The sequence below is a fragment of the Rhinichthys klamathensis genome, unplaced genomic scaffold (assembly GCF_029890125.1).
Source record: "Rhinichthys klamathensis goyatoka isolate OS25496 unplaced genomic scaffold, OSU_Roscu_1.1 h1tg000029l_1, whole genome shotgun sequence".
NCBI classification, from domain to species: Eukaryota; Metazoa; Chordata; class Actinopteri; order Cypriniformes; family Leuciscidae; genus Rhinichthys; species Rhinichthys klamathensis.
Window position 1 is genome coordinate 4,405,488 of NW_026606579.1, and position 24,552 is coordinate 4,430,039.

A 24,552-nucleotide genomic window follows, 5' to 3' on the forward strand; every position below is an offset into this window, starting at 1 on the left:
GGGATCAGGGGCGGAGATGGGTAGGATTAGGGGTGGGGTTAGGGATCAGGGGGCGGAGATGGGTAGGATTAGGGGTGGGGTTAGGGATCAGGGGCGGAGATGGGTAGGATTAGGGGTGGGGTTAGGGATCAGGGGGCGGAGATGGGTAGGATTAGGGGTGGGGTTAGGGATCAGGGGGCGGAGATGGGTAGGTTTAGGTATATGTAAGGTGGGAGGAGTTGGATCTGGATCCAACTCCTCCCCTTGGATTTCGTGTTCTGCAGTGAGGACCATCTCATATATTGTGACAGTTATATTGTGACACACTACTAACCACCAGCCTCTTGCAGCCCAAGGTCCCTCACTGACGCTGGAAGAAAACCCTGTGGTTCCTGAGGGCCGTCTGTCCTGCCTTTATCCCACCGCTGCCTCTGATCGCTGTACGGTTGAGTCTCGGCGTTTGCCTTCTCCTTCCCTACAGGGCTTCTTCCACTCCGCAACCATTAGGAATAAACCCGTCATTGGAGACTTTATGGAAGATAAAGTCTATCTCTCGTTTCCTTTTGAAATGACGATATTCACGAACTTCAGTTTCACACAGATTCAGAATCTTTTGATTTAACCAGTTTCAGACATTCAGCGATACGAGTTTTATTTTGGTTTTCATGTGGATGGAGGGAAACCCCTTCAGACTCAACCGTGTCAATCTAAAGTGCACTTAATTTCATGCCTGAACTACACAAAAGGAGGGGAAAAACTACCAAGGGAATATTTTACACACGCTTTTTTTTTTTTTTTTTGGCAAGTTGTATTTTTCTAAATTGGATGAATTTAGGTTTTTGAGTATTTGGTTTTTTTTGACACAAGTGTTTTGTGGGTTTAAAAAAGTCAGGAGTCGTACTCATGTTGTAAAGCAACTTTAACCAGTGATGAATTTTGTATAATAATTTAATCATCTTTATTAATTTTCTAACTGACCTGATTAGTGCTTCACATGTTGAGCAGAAGTATATTTGTATGCCATTTTCAAAAGTTTTAAGTATTATTGAGACCCTATTGTTGGAAATGTGTGTACATATCTTTTACTATAATTATTATTATTATTTTTTGTATTTATTGTTAGTATCTCTCAGAGGTTCAAGGATTTAGTGCTTTCGATCTTCCTCAGTCAGATGTATCTTCATAGACCTAAAAACGAAAGGGCCGAACGTTTCTTCGCTCGTCCCATTTAATATTTTTTTTTAAAGGAATACTAACTGAAATGACGATGTACCCACAGTTTTCTAGAGGAAAGGTACATCGCAGTGAGCCAGTATTGGCAGTCGGCCGAGGTCTGTTGCCAATTTTATTTTTTAAAGATGTCATGAGGTCAATATGTGTACCTTTTAGTGTTTAACCACCTGAAATGAAGACCTTCTCAAAGAGGCCTTCTCAATTTACTTCCTATTTACATTATTTAGCAATGCATTGATCAAAAAGTGACATTTATATACTTTCTATTTAGCACAGAATCAAGGTTTTCACATTCAACACTGATACAATAATCAGAAATGTTACTTGAGCAGCAAATCATCATATTAGAGTGATTTCTGAAGGATCATGTGACACTGAAGACTGGAGTAATGATGCTGAAAATCCAGCTTTGATCACAGGAATAAATTACACTTTACTATATAATCACATAGAAAACAACTATTTTAAATTATAATATTATTTCACAATATTTACTGTATTTTTGATCAAATAAATGCAGCCTTGATGAGCAAAAGAGACTTATTTCCAAAAACTTACTTTTTAAAAAATCTCATGCATTAAAATAAATATTACAGCACATCATGACCGATTTTTACAAAAGAAAGTATGGTTGAATCTCAGTAGTGTGTAGTAGTCTTGAAGTGTGTAATTTCTGCGCCACTAACCTCACCAAACAGAAAATTATGATTATTTCCAAACAGGTTTCCCAAAGCTTTTAGTCATAATTTACCATTTGAGCTTCATCTCTGAGAAGGTCTTCATCGCTAGCATAAGAATATTAATATTCAAAGAGACAGAACTCCTGTAAAGATCCTTTTTTGTGCACTTTTCTTCAAGATTTGAGTACTCTTTTATTTATGAAAGTATTGATATATGAATCATGTATAGTTGTTTCGACTGCAAAGACGATACGCTCTGTGAAAGCCAGCTTCTTGTTTGCTGTGACCCCCCCCCAAAAAAACATGTAGGATTTATACCGTGTTGCCTTGATGCCAATGCGAACCAGAGCGAGAAAGCAACCCGGATGCCTTCAGTGCCGTCTCTTATGGGTGAAGAAGTGCTTCCATGTGGAGTTTCTCCAATCCATCAACGCCGAAGAGAGAAAACGGCCTGGGATGAGAGGATGTTCCTTACATGTTTTGCCTTTTCCCATTGCACATCAATCATTACTAGAGATTATTCTATAGAATTATTGACACAATAATATATTTTTTCAGAAAAGCCAGTCAAGTAAACTGAATGAGTCCGATTGCAATTGTAATGTTAATGATCTGAACCCCTTTTTCTCTTATTGATCTTATGGCTTTGTTTTGGTCCAATAGTGCCACAAAAAACTGTGTACTACCAGAACATCAATAATGTTGAACTGTAACTGTATGAAGTATTATTATTGTACACACGTCCCTCTTGTAGAAATTAATGAATGTTACCATGGCATAGCAGTGCAATTTTAATTTTAATTTATATATATATTTTGTATATTTAATTTCTTTAATTTTAATTTTTTTAATTTATTTTTGTTTTTGTTTTATTTTTGTTTTCATCTTATTTTCATTCACTAGGCTGATTTTACAATGAATTGAGTGAGATTACAATGGAAGCTTGTTTCTGCCACGGCATAAAACAATTTTTATCTCACAATTCTGACTTTTTTCTAGCAATTGTGACTTTATATCTCGTAATTCTGACTTTAGAACTCGTAATTCTGACTTTATAACTCGCAATTCTGAATTTTAAACTCGCAATCCTGACTTTAACTCGTAATTCTGAATTTATAACTCACAATTCTGACTTTATAACTCGCAATCCTGACTTTACCTCACAATTGTGACTTTAACTCGCAATTCTGACTTTATAACTCGCAATTGTGACTTTAACACGTAATTCTGACTTTATAACTCGCAATTGTGACTTTAACACGTAATTCTGACTTTATAACTCGCAATTCAGACTTTAACTCGCAATTCTGACTTTATAACCCGTGATTCTGAATTTATAACTCGCGATTCTGACTTTTACGCGCAATCCTGACTTTAACTCACAATTCTGACTTTATAACTCGCAATCCTGACTTTAACTCACGATTTTGAGTATGTCACGCAATTCTGAAGAAAAGTCAGAATTGCGAGGAAAAAAGTATCTTTATTTTTTATTCTGTGGCGGAAACAAGCTTCCATGGATTATAACTCTCAGATGGTTTAATTAGAATTATTGTAATTAAGCTACATTCTCGGTTACACATTGATCTCAAAAACACGCGCAGTTTGGTTTTTTCTGTGAAAGAGAAAGACACTCCGCTTGCTTCCATCTAAAGGAAAACGCCTGAAGCAATATGAATTAATTCTGTAATGTTCTCCATACAGTCAGTCTGATCGGTCCGGTTCGTCTACTGATATTGTTGCATGTGTGCGGTCTACTACTTTGCCATTATTAGTGAATGCCATTGCTAAATAGGTGGTTTGTCATAACACTGCACAATCACCCTGTTATTGAGGTTATTTCCACCCTTTACTCCTGCGTGATGCGTATGTTCATAGATGTATTATAGCGACACCTTCAGTGCTTCAGTGTGACCCAGCCGTAACAATTGTAAAGATTTCTAAGGCCTTATTTTTATACCTGGACTCAGAGGCATTTCTCTCATTCCCGTGTCCTTTATACAGTGTGTGTCCTGTTGGCCCATGTGTTCTCAATGATATAGATGTGTATTTTCGGGTTTGATGATATTTTGCATTTCAGCTGTTACAGAAATACATTTTTCTTACCAGCTTGCCTGCGTTCTTGATTTATATTCAAGTGTTTGTGTCGAGAGTTTATTTATTTAGTGTTTATTCTTACAGAAGAATCTATCTATCTATCTGTCTATCATCTATCTATCTATCTATCTGTCATCAATCTATCTATCTATCTTATCTATCTATCTATCCGATTGTCTATCATCTATCTGTCTATCATCTGTCTGTCTGTCTACCATCTATCTGTCTATCTATCATCTATCTGTCTATCCGTCTGTCTATCATTTATCTGTCTATCATCTATCTGTCTGTCTATCATCTATCTGTCTATCTATCTGTCTGTCTATCATCTATCTGTCTATCTATCTGTCTGTCTATCATCTATCTGTCTATCCGACTGTCTATCATCTATCTATCTATCTGTCTGTCTATCATCTATCTGTCTATCATCTATCTGTCTATCTGACTGTCTATCTATCTAATCTATCTGTCTATCATCTATCTGTCTGTCTATCATCTGTCTGTCTGTCTACCATCTATCTGTCTATCTATCATCTGTCTGTCTATCCGACTGTCTATCATCTATCTGTCTGTCTATCATTTATCTGTATCTGACTGTCTATCATCTAACTGACTGTCTATCATCTATCTGACTGTCTATCATCTATCTGTCTATCCGACTGTCTATCATCTATCTGACTGTCTATCATATATCTGTCTGTCTGTCTATCTATCTATCTATCTATCTCTATTATGAAGTTTTGCAGCTGCTTTTGACGCGCACAAGCTCATAAAATACATACGCACGTGCTCATATAAACAAGTTTTACGCGCGAATCTCGGGCGGTGGTATCCTAGCAACGCAACTACCCAGCCCATAGCCCCTGAGGACCGGCCAGAAGTTTACTTGCCATTGCCAGCTTATAATCACTTACTTTTTTCTTTTTTTTTTTAACATTTTGCAATTTCGGATTCGATTAATCTAAATATTGATTATTACTCTTTATTTTATATATTATCTCAAAAATAATAATAATATAGTAGCCTACTAATAGCATATTCGTATATCGATAGGCTACTATGTAATTATTTGTAGTTTTAGACTAAATGTGAACAGGCATACTCATCTCACTTGCACAAAAACACATTTAGTTTTCCTCAAAATGAATCAAAACAACTAAAAACTCAGAATAACGCAAACCTACAATAATTAAATATACTAAATTTAAAAAGTATACTTTATGCATTTAATCTCACTTTATTAAGAAATATCTTTGCTGCTGACCTTCAATGATCCATTAACCATACTAATAAGAAACATGACTTTATTGTAGTACGTATAACTTATAATTAGCCTAACTTTAATATAACGTTTATACTAGGCTATTAAAACAATAAAAAAGCAATAATACAAATATGGAAAGAACGAACTTTTTTTACATTTATAAACAAACTTTTTGAGTCCATTGGAATGACCTCTAAACCAGTTCAAATGTCACCGAAATTTTCTTTATTAGAATGGTTAAACTTTTAAACTGCTTTAAGTCCGTTTATTTGCATTGGCGTTTATGTGATGGTCTGATCAAATGTTGTAGCTAAATGTGTCGATTGGTGCTAGCGACTCGAACCCCCGAGCTTCTCGGTCCAGCCCGGATCTTTAAGCACTAGGTCACGGACCCTGATAGATCTCCAGTGTTTGCTCAGCAGGGCACGTGCATGTGCTGGAGACTCACATTCATGCGCGCGGAGGCGTCACACATCATCCAAGAGCTCACCGAGTCGAAGTATCTTCCGGGAATCTGCGGATTATATCGGTAAGAACACCTAAAAGCTTCGTTTAAGCCTCGCGACCTTTGATTAAGCGGTTTACGTGCGTTTTAAACGCGCAAAAGCGTCGCGTTTCCTCCCCGAACGCGGTTGTTTAGCAGAAAATGGCGTCATGGTTTTGTTGTTCAGCCTGTGGATGGCGAAGAGACGATCGGTTTCGATTCCGCGCGTGATTCTAAAAGGTATAACTAGTTTATTAGATGCGGATGACTGTTGTTAGCAACACTGTTTGTGTTTTGTTGTGATATTTGTCGTGTGTGAGTCAGGAGAGCGCGCGCAATGGCGCGAGGCTCTCCAGCGCCGCGCGCAATGACGAGCAAAGCGCAGCGCGTGCCTGAGGTTCGGTTCCGCGCGGCTGGACGTTGAAGTGCTGTAAAGTTTATTTTCCGTGTTTGATTACGTTTTTATGCTTTTTCGTATGCGTAAATCGTCCTTTGTGGGTTTAAAAACGCGTTGTATGCGGTTCTTCCTTGTGTCTGGCTCGTCAGTGTGAATTCTGGTAGTTTCAGATTGTGGTTGAGGTTTTAAAAATACTGAAAAAATATGTTGAAGTGGCCGTTTAGCGTGACAACATTTTAACTCAAACAAAAGTCAAAGTATCCGGCCAAAAACGTTCCTACTTAGTAATTTAGAAGTTAGTTTAATGCAATAAAAGCGTTGAAAAGCAACTTGTTTAATCACCATTTCTAAATGTCCTCACTATAAAGGGTTCTTGGACAAACCAGTTGTTAATCTGAAACTACATGAAAACAGCATTAAACTCACCAGTAGCTGATTTTATAGGTTTTTGACATTTGAAGACAGATGTTCATAAAGTGATTGTCAGCTGGTTTCTTACTGTAAATGCAAGATTTCAAGTGTTTATTTTCTATAGCACTCAAGTACTGTAGGCTACATATTCTCCAAGATCATTCTTAAGCACAGTATTGCAGAACAACTCACTTCACACATCTGAGTTTTCGGACTGGCAGTCTTCAGGAGATTTTGACTGAACATGTTAGAGAATAGGCAGACGTAACGTGATGTAAAGACAAGTGGTGGGGAAAGTTACTTATAAAAATAATGCATTACTATATTGTGTGACCCTCCCTAAAAAGTAACTAAATGGTGTTAGTTACTTTTTATGGAAAGTAAGGCATTACGTGAATTTGTAAACAATAAATAAAGTACTGTTTTTGGCAAATTTAAGGGCCCTTTCACACCAAAAGAGAAATGAATAAACCTCAGGCTGAAGGAAATGCAAGTTCACGCCTGTACAGTAGAGGGCGCAACTCAAACAAACCTTCAGCTGTTCATCAGAAGAGGGCGCAGGAGAAGAAAGTTCAACTTCAGCAAAATAGTGAAACACCAAGGGGGTAATCCATCGACCGGAAGTTGAAGCCGGCCGGGTGCCGCCATCTTGTAGCAGAACTTCACTTGCGTTAGCATTTCCATTGACTACCATTCATTTTGGCGTCACTTTGACAGCGAATAACTTTACATCTGAGGCGTTTAAAGACTCCATTTGTCCATTATTTATTTCTAAAGAAACACGACAATGTATAAATGGCTCCATTACCTTCTATGTTACATTATGGCCCCGTAGAAACAGTTTTAGTAAAAATAGGCTAACGATTGCGTCATAACCACTCGACTCTCTGTCGCGCTGTACAGAAATTACCGTACAGACAGCAGGAGAAGCTCGCAGGCAATCGGGGGGACGTCCCGTCAAGAGAGAAGCCCATAGATAATGAGTCCATAAAAGCAACGGAATACTTAATCCTGCTCACTCACGATAAAGGACTCTTTGCTCAAGTTCCCCGTCTCTGCAAGATTAACGTTGGCAATTTTCACGCACAGCTACTAGAAGATTCACGTCTGTCAGACAGGTTGCTCACGTCATCAAGCTTAGTTTGAGTCGGTCTGAGTCTGCGCGTCAGGAACGGAAGTTCTCAAAAATCGCTAAAAGTGGGCTTCAACTGTCTCAACTGAGTTCCAATGAGATCGCTCTGTCCATTTCTTTTACTGTCTATGTGAAACACAAATGCGATGTTTATCTAAAGTCATTTTTGCTTATTACTATGGTTCAGTTGGACCATTGAAGGTCAGCAGCAAAGACATTGGTTAATAAAGTGAGATTAAATACATAAAGTATATTTGTGTTATTTAACATTTTAATTATTGCAGGTTTGCAATGCATTATTATGAGTTTGTTGCACTGTTTTTATTCATTTTTAGGAATACTGAATCTGTTTTTGTGCAAGTGAGATGAGTAAATGCCTGTTCACATTTAGTCTAGATTTACAATAAACACACACGTTTTACTCACGATTCTTCTCAACATGAGGACAGGAGAGCTGTCCGTCAATACATGGGAAAACAAAGTAACTCGAGTTACTAATTTAAAACGTAACTTAGATATTGTGTTGTAAATCCACAAGTAATGCATTACTAGTTACTTGAAAAAGTAATCTGATTACATAACTAATGTTACTTGTAATGCGTTACCAATAGTACGCGATTGTTGTTTTATAAGTGTAACATTTAGAACAGATACTTCTTCTAAAGACACCAACTTTAGTTTACAATCATTAATTGAGTATTGTGAAAAACGTGTCATGGTATTCAGATGCATATTTCGTACGTATATGCGCAATACTTCAGTCTCATCCCCTTATTTTATCACAGAACTGAAAGAATACAGTACAAACATATAGACTGTAAAACAAACACCATATTACATTAAAGAGCATTAGAATTAGACAAAGTTTTAAATATTAATCATGACTAAAGTCTATTTTGGGAGGATTAAAGGTTTGGGGAAATCTTATATTAAACAATGATGTTCGCATTTTTTCCATGCGCTTACTTTACACTGCAATCATTAATAATTAGATCAATTTGAAGTTGTTTAAATAAAGGAATATTTCCAGCCCATAGACGATTATTTAATCGTCCATGTTTGAGTGCAATGATTGCATAGCATTATATTGTAGACAATAATGGGTGACGGTTAATCATAATTCAAAGGTGGAAATTCCTTCACGCTGCTAACCGGAGCCGGATGTGACGACACGCGGACTGTGATAAAGGCCGATTATTAAAAAACGTATATCAAAACATTTAATTAAGCATGAACGTTTAATGCAGAAATCGATCGATAAGTTAGCTGCCAATGAATTTTGATATTAGAATTTTTTTCTCAGTTGTTTCATAAAGTACTAAGTTTGGTATGATCTTTGTTATTGAATTTTCATTGAAATACAAAATGAATTTTTCTATTTTTTATTCTTTGGAAAAAGTGTGAAGTACACTTTAGTAAATCTATTATAGAATGGTCACTATCTACCTGTCTATCTACCTGTCTATCTACCTCTCTACCTCTCTACCTATCTGTCTATCTATCTATCTGTCTGTCTGTCTGTCTGTCTATCTATCTATCTATCTATCTATCTATCTATCTATCTATCTATCTATCTATCTATCTATCTATCTATCTATCTATCTATCTATCTATCTATCTATCTATCTATCTATCTATCTATCTATCTGTCTATCTGTCTATCTGTCTATCTACCTCTCTACCTCTCTACCTCTCTACCTATCTATCTGTCTGTCTATCTATCTATCTATCTATCTATCTATCTATCTATCTGTCTATCTGTCTATCTGTCTATCTGTCTATCTGTCTATCTGTCTGTCTGTCTGTCTGTCTGTCTGTCTGGAAAAAAGTGGCTTTTATTTACTTTTAAGGATCAACCTTTAATTATAGTCAAAACTGAGAACATTTGTTGTTGTTTTTCAACCAAACTCCAGCAGAGGGCGACACTTAGAGAAACCAAACCTTGTATGACGTTTGTTTTTCAGTGGAACACAAAAGCAGATGTTTAGCAGAATGTCCCTGCTGCTCATTTACATACAGTGAAAGTGGCTTTTAAACTCAAAAAATGACAAAAAGAGCACCATAAAACATCATAAATGTAGTGTGTGTATGATTTGTTTGTTGTATTGCAAGCGTTCTCGTGTTGCACAGCTTGGTTTGAGAAACTGACCTGAATTGATTAATTGAAAATCATGATCGATATTCACTTTCATTATGAGGAAAAGAACAGATTAGACATTCCACTTTAAATTGATCCTCATGTATTTGAAAGAAATTCCAGTTCTATTGTTATTTTTCTTATTTTTACATGTGTGGGGGCTTTTTGAGAGATTTTGTTTGTTTGTTTCCATTTAGCTAGTTATATCAGACCAGCGGTTTATCAGTATAAGTAGTTTGAGATCATCACGCCATGAAAAAGCACTCATCTTATAACATTACGCTGTCAATTGCTGCCACATTTCAATAACATTGTGTCAGTGAGTGGCGTTTGATGGCTCTCTTTACATGGGCTTCAGTCTGAGGGTTTACTGTTAGTGTGTGTGTGTTTAGGATCTTATACAACCGATATTTGTAATTCAAAAGCAAAGGGAAGTGTTGTGAAGTAGACAGGGATGGAGATAAAGAGGCAGATGCATGTTCAGTGCGTTAAAGCAAAGTTATGATGAACAAACATCTGACAGATGCAATAAAAATCCATACAAATTGAAAACCCCCACAGATAAGTCACAAGTGTGTTTATACATTTATAAATAATGTAAAATTCAAGCTAATAAATACGAAACATTATGAACATGTATTTTAGTTTCCCTCATTCCACAAGAAATCCTTTAATTTATTGCCGTTCAGAACAGGAATGAAACAAACATAAATTATAGTTGCAATCGTTATAAACAACATGCATTATAAAGGACACTGCATATAGACTGGTAAACCGTAATTACATTTAATGAACATGCATTCAGCATTATACATGCAATTTAATAATTATAGTTACATAAAACTGACATTTATTGATTCAATACATGCTGTTATCCAAACCGACGTCCAACACTGCACAAATTTACCATGCAAAATACACAAGTATATAATATTTTCGCAAATCTAATCAATCAAATGAAACCCTTTTGCTAATATGTTTATACATTTATATATCTGTGTGTGTGAGAGAGAGTGTGCGTGTGTGTGTGTGTGTACATGTTTTTCTATCCCAGTGGGGACTTAAACCTGAATGCACACACACTCATGGGGACTCGTGTCACTGTGAACCTAAAGTGAGGAAACAAGCTTATAAATCATGCAGAATGAGTTTTTTTGAAAATGTACTATTACAAATGCAGAAAGTTTTGTGTGATGGGTAGGTGTAGGGGTCGGGTTAGTGTGTGTGTGTGTGTGTGTGTCATGGGTAGGTGTAGGGGTCGGGTTAGTGTGTGTGTGTGGGTCATGGGTAGGTGTTGGGGTCGGGTTAGTGTGTGTGTGTGTGTGTCATGGGTAGGTGTAGGGGTCGGGTTAGTGTGTGTGTGTGTGTCATGGGTAGGTGTAGGGGTCGGGTTAGTGTGTGTGTGTGTGTGTGTCATGGGTAGGTGTAGGGGTCGGGTTAGTGTAATAGGACAGAATATACAGTTTGTACAGTATAAAAAGTATTACACTCCCCACAAAGAGAGTGTGTGTGTGTGTGTGTGTGTGTGTGTGTGAGATGGGCAGGTGTAGGGGTCGGGTTAGTGTGTGTGTGTGTGTGTGTGTGTGTGTGTTTGTGTGAGATGGGTAGGTGTAGGGGTCGGGTGAGTGTGTGTGTGTGTGTGTGTGAGATGGGTAGGTGTAGGGGTCGGGTGAGTGTGTGTGTGTGTGTGTGTGTACAAAAAAGCCTTCTTTAAAAAACATGTGTCTCTGATCACTGTCCTTGGTCTTTCCAGCTGTATTCGAGGTGTTTGTCAGTATCTCTTCAGCACAGTTAAGAGTTTGGAGTCACTGCTCATTGATCTGCTGTTCTCTCCGTCTCCACAGAGGCACATCTGAAGAGCTTTAGAGATGGAGGAAACCCACTCGACCCCAGCCAATGAGAAGTCTTGCCAGACGGATGACATCACAGGTGAGGCCGTTGTGCCCGGGCCTGACCATGCGAGCAAGACGCTAGGTAAACTTTCACTTTTCGGATCTTAAATGAATAATACATGCGAATGTCATCTGTGACACGCATTTTAACTTGACCAATAGGATCCATTCTGACCTGTCCGCATGAATGGACATAATCCGAATGCATTTTAATAGCGGCCCATCCGCTCTGATCCTTCCCCATTAGAGGATTACAGCAAATTCCTCTAGTGCCTGCTATTGTCCTTCACTCAGTAGGGGCCACTAGAGTCTGTGACCCTTACAGAGGTGAGGTCACGCCCCATCACACACACACACACACACACACAGGGTGAAACATTAACATTGATTGGTCTGCTCTTTGCCCCTGTTATAGTGGGAGGTCAAGAGGCCACGCCCATGTGATGATGTGTGCATGGGGGGGAGGGGCTTAAGTTTTATGTGCAAGCGATAGGATATAGCAGTTTTACTTCCTGTTTACATTCTTTTTCTACTAATAGTACGACTGTTTTCTTTGAAAACCAAAGAAAAATAACTTTTTTTTTCCAAAGTGTTTTTCCACTTTGTATTTTCCATTTAGCTCATTTCCCTTGAATGATCTCAGCAGTGTTATTTTAATATTATTTATATACTGCTGTATTAAAGTGCTGATTAATATTTTATTTTTATATTCAAATTAGTTAATTTGTTTAGTGCATTTGTCATTTTATTTTTTATTTACTTTTTTAAATTTGATATTTTTAATTAGCTTTTATATTTTCGGTTTTATTATGATTTTAAAGTTTTATTATTATTTTTTTTATTTGTCATTTTTTTGTTTTATTTAACATTTTGAATTAGCTTTATATTTTCCGTTTTAATTATAATGTAAGCTTTAGTAATGTTTATGTTTTTGGCATTTCTATTAGATTTGTTTATTTGTTAATATTTTGAATTAGCTTTTATTTTTAATTTTAAAGTTTTAGTAATTTGAGTACTTTATTTAAATTAGTAAATTTGTTTAGTGCTTTTGTAATTTTATTTCTAATTTACTTTTTTAAATGTGATATTTTGAATTAGCTTTTATATTTTCAGTTTTATTATAATTTTTAAATTATTATAATTTTTTTATTTGGTCAATTTTTTGTGTTTTATTTAACATTTTGAATTAGCTTTTATATTTTCCCTTTCCATTACAATTTAAGCTTTAGTAATGTTTGTTATATTTGGGCATTTCTATTAATTTTGTTTATTTTTAAATATTTTGAATTAGCTTTTATTTTAAAATTTTAGTAATTTGAGTACTTCATTTAAATTAGTAAATTTGTTTAGTGCTTTTGTAATTGTATTTTTTATTTACTTTTTTAAATTTGATATTTTGAATTAGCGTTTATATTTTCGGTTTTATAATTTAACATTTTTTATTATAATTTTACATTTTAATTTTAATTTTTTTTGTGTTTTATTTAACATTTTAAATTAGCTTTATATTTTCTGTTTTCATTATAATTTAACCTTTAGTAATGTTTATGTTTTTGGCATTTCTATTACTTTAGTTTATTTTTTTATATTTTGAATTAGCATTTATTTTTAATTTTAAAGTTTTAGTAATTCACTTTTTAACATAGTTATTTATTTATTCAGATTTATTAGTTGCCCAACAAAACTAATATCATCTAATATTAATATATTCTTTTATTTCAGCTTAATTTCAGTTACAGAAAACCGACTTTTAATAGTTTAACTTATAGTTATAACAATAACAACCCTGTCATGTACTACTTTCAGGCAACTAGTGAGTCAATCAAGTGTTGTTTACCAGCCAAAACCAATTTTTCTCTCACCTACCATTTGACAAGTGCTAAATTTGGCCCCTTTGGGCTGTAATGTACAGACTGAACGGTCCAGTGGAAACTGGCCATCAAACCCAAAGCATCAGTCAGTGGTGTTGAAGTGCAGATTGTAGACGGCCACCTCCTCCTAGCGGTCCTTATATTGGCAGATTTCCAGCCATTCCTCCAGGAAAATCCCTCACACACACATAAAACACCTGCAATATAAGGCGAGTCTCTGAGGACCTCTCTAAACACACCGCTGGGTTCCAGCCATAAATTCCCCAGCATCCCCATCATCAATCTCTGACTGATTTGCTCGCTTTATCCACAGCTGTGTTCATGCCCCGTATTTTACACACGATTGATTTTCCACCTCCTCATGTAGTGAAGAGTTATTGTCTCGCACTGTGTATCTGTTCCCTTATAGCTCTAGTGACGGAAAATGCTCGTTTTAGATCAGCGCTACATCTCTAGATTTGAAAGAAAACGGGGTTTTGTTTGTTAAACTCGCCCCCACGATAATACAACCTTAAGTTTGAGCAATAATAATACTAGTGTTATTTGCAAACTCCACTAATAAAAGTACAGGGGAAACTCGCAAAAGTTAATTTATTTCAGTAATTCAACTTAAAAGGTGAAACTAATATATTATATAGACTCAAAGTGAGATATTTCAAGCCTTTATTTGCTATAATTTTGATGATTATGGCTTACAGCTTATGAAAACCTTTTTACAATATTCTAATTTTGAATTTGGGGTTTTCATACGTTATAAGCCATAATCATCAAAATTATAACAAATAAAGGCTTGAAATATCTCACTCACAGCAGTCTATATAATATATTAGTTTATATTATATATATTTCTGTATTATATATACAGAAATACAGGTGAAACTCGAAAATATATTAGTTTCACCAATATATTATATAGACTCATTACATGCAAAGTGAGATATTTCAAGCCTTTATTTGTTATAATTTTGATGATTATGGCTTACAGCTTATGAAAACCCCAAATTCAAAATTAGAATATTGTAAAAAGGTTTTCATAAGCTGTAAGCCATAATCATCAAAATGATAACAAATAAAGGCTTGAAATATCTCACTTTGCATGTATTGAGTCTATATAGTATATTAGTTTCACCTTTTAAGTTGAATTACTGAAATAAATGAACTTTTGCACGATATTCAAATTTTTCGAGTTTCACCTGTGTGCTCTGTAATGTTCTCCACAAACTAGCGCTTCATTAATCACAACCGTGAAATATTGGCAAACGTAAGAGATATGATCCGATTTATCCAGTGGAAAAATGCGTGTTAAATCAAGGCTTTTGTTTCAGAGCCAGACACTTTCGCAAACACTCATCTAGACAGTGGCAGCGGCGGCCATCAATAATGCAGACTTTAATAAAGTCTCATTTAGAAAGCACAAGCTGAACCTCTGAATGGATATGATTCATATCAGTGAGATCTGCCATCCGTGAGCACAGCGAACTAGACTTCAGATCATCATTTCTGAATAATGAGTTTGTCTGGGGAGAATTATTTCAAGAGATTCAGCCTGTCGTAAGTGTTAATAAGAGAGATAGGCAGTATTATAACTGAGGCACTTGATTCATTGGGTGTTTTCTGTGATGCAAAGGAAGGACGTCATTCATTTGCATCACACTTTCTTTTCTTTTCCCTGTTTACACCTGGTATTAAAGGACAACTCCGGCGCAAAATGAACCTTTGGTCTAATAACACATTGGTACCGAGTCAACCGTTCTCTGGGATTTATTTTCATGATAATCGAATGTAAAGAGTTTAATCTCTAAAATCTGTTTAGCGTATAATTCTAGTATATAGGGCATAGAATAAGTAAAAAGAAATCGCTAGTTAATACCACTAACAAGGCTCAAAATAGCCCCACACGAACACGGTAGCATAATGCGAACCGAAGCATTGACAACTTTGTAAGTGTACAGACCGTTTAATAAGCCTGGCCACTCCCTATTAAGTCCTATTGTACCGAATTGTGGTTGTAGTTCCACCAGAGCTCCACTGGGGGCGATCGTCCGAGTGCAAAATGAATGGGAGTCTATGGAGCTAGACGGCTAAATTTGTCTCTTTCACCCGATTGCCGTTGAGAAATCTCAGATTTGATTGTAGGTTTTGCAAGTTCAACATGAGTTATAGGTCCAAAGTTGAATGAACGAGTACTTATGTCCTTTTGATTTCTAACAGGTTGAGTTGTTGTTGCCCATAACACGCTAGCATTCTGCTAATGGACGCTGATTGGTCAGTGAAGGATTGATTACAACCAGAGATATCGTGGCATCCGGGACCAGAATGTTAAGGCGGACTTAAAGGGATACTCCACTTTTTTTGGAAATAGGCTCATTTTACAACTCCCCCAGAGTTAAACTGTTGAGTTTTACCGTTTTTGAATCCATTCAGCCGATCTCCGGTTCTGGCGGTACCACTTTTAGCATAGCTTAGCATACATCATTGAAGTGGACAAGACCATTAGCATTTCTAAAAAAAAAAAATGACCAAAGAGTTTCGATATTTTTCCTATTTAAAACTTGACTCTTCTGTAGTTTTGAAACTGAGTCTCTATCATCATCACCGGCGGCCATCTTGTCACAGGCAAGTGTTCTGGCGGGCTCTGTGGTGCCTGATGTAAGATGAGTGATCAGCACGAACACAAATACTCTTATCTCGGTGAAATCTTGACGGATTTACAAACGGTTTGGTTTCTTCCAAACGTTATTAACGTGGCTATAATTCTGGATGATTATTTATTTATACACTTATTATTCATAAGTATGCAGTGTCATAACTACATCTCTGACGTTTATAACAAAGCAAACCGTTTGAAAATCGGTAGAAAATTGAGCAAGTTATGGTTATTTAAAAAGTACACGCACCATTAAAACACAATGTTAGAGTGAGCGAGCTGCCTGTGACAAGATGGCCGCCAGTGCGGACGTCCACCTCCATTGGCCAGCAGCGCGGACGAGACATCTAGCCTTTATTATGGATATCTATGGTGTACGCTCATGTGGTCGAATGAACGGCAACAAAAGACCGTCTACTGACCTAATGCGTAAACATTGTGGGAAGAGCTCTGTCCACCAAATAAATGCTGGATGTTTTTCTGTTTTCTCCATGTTAATCATATGTAAATGGTGCGAGTTTTCCCTTCTTTCTTTTGGTTGAAATTGAACACGAAAAACTGAGTTTGAAAAAAAAACCCCGAACTTTAAGACATTGGTGAATCAAGGACACTTTTTTGTGTTTGTATGAAATCTAAAGGTGATGATACACAGGGCAACTTTTTGAGCAATGTTGCTGGGCAATCTTGCCGAGTGATTGTTGCTTGGGCACTTTCCCATTGAAAATGGGCAATAAATATATATCTGGATAATTTATATCGGTCGTGGGCCCTGTGTCTCATCTGGTTGCCCGTTGAGGGCAACATTGCCCAAAAAGTTGCCCTGTGTATCATCACCTTAACTCTCCTTACTGTTTGTGTTCATTAATTATTTCGACATTTGTCATGTGAGGCAAAGAAAAAAAAAAATCTGTGAAAATGTAACTTTTTTTTTTTTTGAAAAATGTTTTCCTAAATAAATGTTTTTGCCTGAAACCCTTCAATCTGTGAATGTGTGTCATTAAGTATTGGAAGGCATTAATTTTGTGTATCGGTGGTTTGAGGTATTTCCTAGGAAACTGAACTTCATTACATATACGTTTTTACTTGTCTGGCGCCTGAACAATTTAAATTTAATTTACATTTATTAAATAATCAAATTTGATTTGGGGCAGCCATCGTTACAATTTCGAAAAGATCTGAAAAAGCCCTTACATATACCCACCCATAGACCTCGAAGAAATCATGACAGAAGTGGACAAAAGAGACGGATTAAAACACCAGGAGTAAACAGGAATGAGTCTACTTGTGATCCAAAACGCATCTTAATAGCAGATGTAAACCGGGCCTCAGTCAGTGTCCTTCAACATTAGACCTGGACTGCATTAGAGGAGAAATGTAGGGAATGGGGGCGTCAATCTGAAGGCCGGGCGATGTGATATTTTTCTGTTTATTCTGCAGTTTGGTCGTCTGCCGCTTTAAATGCTCAAGCTCTTCATCATAAACAGTTCTGAAAGTGATTCCAACGATGCTCCGTTATCTTTATAGTTGTGGTTTGGACTCTGCTATCCTTTTTTTTGTTTTTTTTTAATGATTTTTAAAACTACATCGTTAGCGTTAAAGTTATTGTCCTTGGTGTGAATGGGCATTAATACTGTTCTAAGTGCAATGATGATTTGATGTGACTGTGATTTACTGTAAAAATACTCTGCTTTTCTGTTGCAGTTTATTCCACAGAACCTGGAGATCCTGCTCTGCTACAAACACAGCTGCTCACATCCAAATCTGGCATCCATCAGATCATTGAATGTTTCCGGACAGGTGTTTTGTGTTACCTCACCTCTTTATAATCATAGTAGAACAATCCTTCATAATGAAATGGAAAGTATGTGGAGCAATGTTCTTGACCGACACAGAAACTCAATGACTCCTACACTGCCCTCTTGTGTTTATTTGCAGGCACTGCACAGCTCAAACACATTCTCCTAAAAGAGGTGGACACAATCTTTGAGTGCAAACTCTGCCGCAGTCTCTTCCGTGGCCTTCCCAATCTCATCAAGCACAAGGAGATCTATTGTTTCACTCGAATGCCTGAACCTGATGGTTAGTATAACATCGCCTTTCTGCTGTTCATTCAATTCCAAAAGACCAGCGTTGAGTTTGCCATGATATTTTTTTCATTGGCTTATGGAAATAAAACGTGATTATGTTTTGGTGACGGTGATTCTGCCCGTTCTGTTTATCTTCCAGCATCTAATTGTGGAATCTTATTTAGTGTTTGTGCTACTGCACTTTTAAGAAAGACTTCTATATGTAAATTTGATTGTTTTAACTATGCGTATACTAACACATTTTACACCGCCATTAATCAGGGTGTGATTAGATGCATTACTGTATGCCGTTGATCCTGTTATGGTTGTGATAAGGGTCATCAAACTGAACAAAATTAATTACACAATACATAACTACCGTCGTGATTTAAGTAAAAGTGAAAATTAATGAAAATGCATTACATTTAGTTCCTGTTTTTTAATTATTTTGAAAAACAATTTTGATATAATTTGTATAAAATGACACTAATCTCATAACATTATGCAATTATTCCGCCTTTGAACAGAATATAGCCTCAGTAAACATCAGCTTCTGTTGCGTTTGTTGATGTTGTTAAAGGGGTCATATAATGCCATTTTTGTACAAGTTAATATAATTCTTTAGGGTCTAAATTAAAAGTTTGTAATATACTTTAATTAAAAATTCTCATTAGTATTGTAAGAAAACACTTATTTTACATGGTCAAAAACAGCTCTGTTTTCAGCACGCCGTTTCAGTGCATATGCCTTTAAATGATAATGAGCTTTGCTCACCCCGCCTCTCTGTTCTGTGTGTACACCGTTTGTGACACAATAACCATAACGCGTTGTTCAGTATAAACGTGGGATTATGAATTATATTGAGAACATCATACATAGAAAATATGCCGTAATGTACCCTAAGTGTAAACCTTAGACGCATTCATCGTGAAGCGATTTGCAAAGATTCATATATTAATATAAAGTTTAATAAAACGTTACACTCACTTCCGTTCTTCTGGAGATTCAGCAGGAACACGAATATCTGGTACCGATCCTTTTTAGCAAAGCTTCTTAGCAAATCCAGCTTTATACTGACCCTCGTTTATAAAGCAGTCTGGTGTGTGAAATGATTCGCGCAAACATGAGAGCATTGACGTTGCTCGTGGGGAATATTCCCTTCGAAAACAAAACTCAGCCACTGCGTCTTCAGCGGTTCGGATTCAGGAACATTAAAATGACTGCTGTGTTCGTTATTGCACCCAAGAACAGAACACCACAATCGCTTAGACGCCATTCTGCTCATAGACAGTGCTCCAGCATATCAACAATGACCGCGCCGGTCCGCGCAGACTATGATTGACAGCTCTCTCACGAGCGAGGGCGGGTCTGTGTTGAAACGCCCCTGTCAATCAACAATCGTGGGAGGGGCTTCCGAGCGTGTGACGTCACAAGGTCGAACGGCTTGATTTGAAAAACACTGGATGGATTTTTATCATTATATGATGGTTGTGTACAGGCACTGCCAACACACATTTCAGTACAATCAACTTGTAAAAGTGCATGTACCATTATATGACCCCTTTAACATTTTATTGGTTACACGCCTGTTCTGATCAATTGAATCAACTGAATAAATATAAGAATTTGACACAAAAGACAACCCTAATATGTTTAATAATGTAATTATTAAAATTGCTCTTACAACATTAAAAAATGCTCCTGTAAATCAATTACAATTTCATAGAAAAGTTAATTTCTTACCCTGGTTGTGATGTTATAACTGAATTTGATATCTTCTGAACTCATTTTTGCAGGTTAGTTTCAAATGGTCTGAGGTATCTAGTGTAGTTATAGTATTTCTAAATTTAATATAAAAAAAGCTGTTTTCCATGATACGATCCCATTAACTAACATCTAGTTCCGGTTTGTCTTCTAGACCCCTCTGGAGATGACAAAAAAAGCATGCAAGAACTTATTGAAGCCATCTATTCCTGCTCAGATAAAGAGGAATACGTCCTGAAATTTGAGCCCATTGCCAGCAACCAGAATGCCGTGTACCAGTACCTGTCGAGAGAAGATGACCTGCCGCCTTCATCCCAGAGTCCCAACCACACGAGCACAGAGAGCTGGAGACACGACCCCTCCGACACAGAGGAGGTCCGGTTAGATGAAGCGGAGAAGAATTGCATTGAGGACGCAGATGAAGGAGAGAACATGGACAAAAGAGAGGAAAACATGGAGCATCAGGATGAGCCAATGGAAGAAGACTCGGACTCCTGCAGATGCCTCCTCTGCAATAGGACATACAAGGTTCGAGGTCACCTTAAGAGACACCTGCAAACTGTTCACAAGATTATATCCTCCGGTTCCTCAACCAGCTCCACTGATCCCACGTCCGAATCCAAGAAAATGGTCAACGGGAAAGCTCCAGACAGTCCCGGCTCCTCCTGCAACTCCCAGAGCCCTAAAGAGGACAAGGTGCCGTCCAAAGCCGGGATCTCCGTGGGCTTTGACTTCGAGTCGCGCTTCTGCAAGCTCTGCAAACGTTCATTCAGCTCCGTGCAAAACCTGGAGAAACACATCGAGCTGCACACGGACAACGGCACGGACTTCTTTGTCAAGTTTTACAGCTGTCCGCTCTGCCGTTACAAGACACGCCGCAAAAGAGACGTGCTTCGCCATCTCTCGGACTTTCACAAGAAGAAGTCCTCCTACATTTGCCGGATCTCGTCGTCGCTGGAGAGCCACGCCGTCAAGAAGCCGGCGGAGGTCGTGTTGAACAAAGAAGACGTGAAAGATCAAGGTCAAGAAGAAGTGAAAGTCCACCCCAACCACACTTCACCATATCCGACACGCAGGAACCTGAAAGCACCTGGCGTAATGCGCAAGACCTTGAAGACTACTGGGAAAGGAACCAGTAGCAAAAAAGGGAAGGCCAGTAGCCCAAAAGCGAGTGTGAATAAGAAGTCTCTGCACGTGTGCAACACCTGTGGACAGAGCTTTAAAAAGGCAAGGTACCTAGGGTTACACAAGAGAAGCCATCTAAAGACCACCGCGAGGAGCGCAGGGATCAGAACAAGATCGAAGGTCATGCTTTGGTGAGTGCATCTCCTAATGAGTCAACATGCCACGCAAACTCGATGCTGCAATTTGGCACACATAGCCCACACAAACAGCAGGTTATTTACACAATACTTTATTTCTCTGCTTTGTCCACCAACTTTCTCATAGCTCTTGCAATGCTTTCTTGACAAATTTGGCTAAAACATCTCAGAAGGCAGATCACTTCATCGCAATGCATTCTGCAATTGCATCCCCTACAAATATGCATGCAATTCTGCCTTTGTGTTTGGCCAAGACATCTCAAAATGCCGATCTCCTCATTGCATTCTTGACAAAAAATGCTTGCAATTCTGCTTTCAAATTTGGCCAAAACATCTCAGAAGGCTGATCACCTCATCGCAATGCATTCTGCAATTGCATACTTGACAAAAAAAAATGCATGCAATTCCTTCCTTCGAATTTGGCCAAAACATCTCAGACGGTAGTAGTATTCGGCTACCTACATTTAGGCTCTATCCTGATGCAAAATCAGGAGCTGTCTAGGTAGGAAGCTCACTAGTGTGTGTGCAGTTGTGTCCTGTGCTTGCATGTGTTCGTTCTGCCTCTGAGCTTCGATGGTGAAGGAGATGGTGTGTGTGTTGTGGCGGTGTGTGGAGAGAGGAATTGTGCTTTGATTGGCGGATTGTGTCTGCAGCCTTGCTGCTAATGAATAAGAGAAATCCCAGGGTGGACTTCCAGCACAGGAGAATGAAGCATGGATGCCACTGCAAGGCCCCGGAAATCAGGCCGGCCCGTCTCACCTCGAGCTTTAAAGAGCGGTGAGGGGGGCTTCTTTAAGAAGCAATTAAGATAACTCACCCGTGTCCTTGGAAACAGGGCTCGTATTAATCACACTGCTCTGTCACAGGACCCGAGAGACGAGAGAAGCTCTCTGATCATCAAGTAAGGGTGACGGAGTTGCCTTGGGTATCCATGACCATTCTTGACTTGCTTTTTCCCAGTTAATGCTCCATTTTCTCCCCGTGGTGGAAGTCCATATGTCACTCTGACAGTTAGCATTTCACTTGTTCCTTTGGGTCTCAGTCCTGGTGTTTGTCTCTGGGTTGCAGTCAGTACATCTAACAGGAAAACACATGAAGGCTGGATTACCAGCTGCTCCCAGTCCACATGTGGCAGAGTTACTTACACAATAAACTGGTTACTTAAGCAATAAACTGGTTACTTAAGCAATAAACTGGTTACTTAAGCAGAAAACTAGTGACTTGTGCAATAAACTAGTTACTTAAGCAATAAACTAGTTACTTAAGCAATAAACTAGTGACTTAAGCAATAAACTAGTTATGTAAGAATAAACTAGTGACTTAAGCAATAAACTAGTGACTTGTGCAATAAACTGGTTACTTAAGCAATAAACTAGTTACTTAAGCAATAAACTAGTGACTTAAGCAATAAACTAGTTATGTAAGAATAAACTAGTGACTTAAGCAATAAACTAGTGACTTAAGCAGAAAACTAGTGACTTGTGCAATAAACTGGTTACTTAAGCAATAAACTAGTTACTTAAGCAATAAACTAGTGACTTAAGCAATAAACTAGTTATGTAAGAATAAACTAGTGACTTAAGCAATAAACTAGTTATGTAAGAATAAACTAGTGACTTAAGCAATAAACTAGTGACTTAAGCAATAAACTAGTTATGTAAGAATAAACTAGTGACTTAAGCAATAAACTAGTTATGTAAGAATAAACTAGTGACTTAAGCAATAAACTAGTGACTTAAGCAATAAACTAGTTACGTAAGAATAAACTAGTTAGTAATTTAATTACTAACAACTAATACACAATTACATCTTCAAAAAGTTACTGTACCAATTACTCGCTCTAAAAAGTCTTTCTTTAATTATTACTTTCTAAATCCCATCAACCTCGACCAGTTGAACAATACAAGGATAGAGATGAAACGGCTCCTATAATTCTGTCAATTCAATGCGTTTTAAATAGAATTGTTTGAGTCTATACAGTATAATGCAATTACATCAGAAGTAACTAGAATTAAATTACTGAAAAATGAAGAGTAATCCCTTACTTTCAAGAGAAAATCAATTACAGTACTTGACTATTTAGTAATGCATTACACCCAACACTTATTATATTATATTATATACATTTAATTTATCAGTATTGTTCAATATTTCATTTTGATTGTCCCTCTCTTATATTTAGATTAACTTTAAGTGAGCATTAGAAAAGGGGAAAGGAACAATAATTAAATAACACTAAGTATAATCTTTAGAAAATCTCGAAATGAATATGAATTATTTTCAGTTCTGTACGTTATAGTGTTGTGATGCCTAAATTCACTTGTATCATTTATAAACTTTAATTTTTTATTTATTCAGACAAAATAATATAGGACTTAACTGACCATGATTTAACTTACAAGGAACTCCAAGACACTTCAAATTTCATGATATTACTATAGTACGTGCCCATAAAAATATGGTTTTACCATGATAACTTTCTATCATACTGTTTTGGTGTCTCTTTCTAACTCTCCTGTCTCTCTTTATTAGACGTTTTCTGGCAGCGATCTGGACTTCTGGCAGCGACGGTGGAAGGACGTACTGGACAGTGAAAGTGACAAAGAAAAGCCCAGTGCTGTACAACAAAGACTTTCAACAGTTAGTAGGGTGTAAGAAACCCTCAGAAATGTGTGTTTGGGCTTTTAGGGGCTTTTCCGTCGTCCCAAACACACGTTGGTGAATGTAACGGTACAGTATTTTCAGCTGTGCTCTGGTATCTGTTTATGAGGGGTTCTCTCGAATGTAAGAGGAAATATATATACGTCTATTCCCCCGCTGACATCAATAAGATTTGACATTTCTGTCCAAAAACGTCCAGGCGATTGTTCCAGGGTCCAGTTGTAGTGAACCGGCCTCAGGCGGAGCTTCAAGACACACATGCTCTTGTTGCACTCGGCCGCTGAACGCTGGCTATTGACTCCCATCAGGCTCATTGTATTCAGTGACAACATCTGGATGTGTTTCTTCTCCATCACCGGACACTGAAGACCACTGGAACGGCAGGAGCTCAGACTCCGCTTCAGTTATATTAAGGGAAAGGGATGTTTTATGCTTGAACAAGCACATGCTCTGGGGAAGAGGAGCAGTTGTGCTTGTGTGAACTGCAGGTGAAGCACTTTATATGAGATCTGTTT

General features: G+C 37.4%; 2 protein-coding genes across 2 annotated transcripts in view; both read left to right on the forward strand.

Moving 5' to 3' along the window:
- The window catches only part of atxn7l1 (ataxin 7-like 1), an 82,673-nt gene extending 81,586 nt beyond the window's left edge, over window positions 1–1,087 (forward strand). Inside the window, exon 13 of the mRNA XM_056245351.1 lies at window positions 330–1,087. Coding sequence (XP_056101326.1) covers window positions 330–347 — 18 coding nt within the window. The 3' untranslated portion in view covers window positions 348–1,087. The remainder of the gene's footprint in view (window positions 1–329) is intronic.
- A 4,561-nt stretch (window positions 1,088–5,648) lies between these two features.
- On the forward strand, window positions 5,649–23,991 carry znf800b (zinc finger protein 800b). Its single transcript, XM_056245357.1, has 6 exons — window positions 5,649–5,782; window positions 11,659–11,788; window positions 17,926–18,021; window positions 18,160–18,303; window positions 20,209–21,370; window positions 23,909–23,991. Coding segments are annotated over exons 2-6 (1,509 nt in total). The 5' UTR covers window positions 5,649–5,782; window positions 11,659–11,682; the 3' UTR covers window positions 23,910–23,991.
- The last annotated feature ends 561 nt before the right edge of the window (window positions 23,992–24,552 follow it).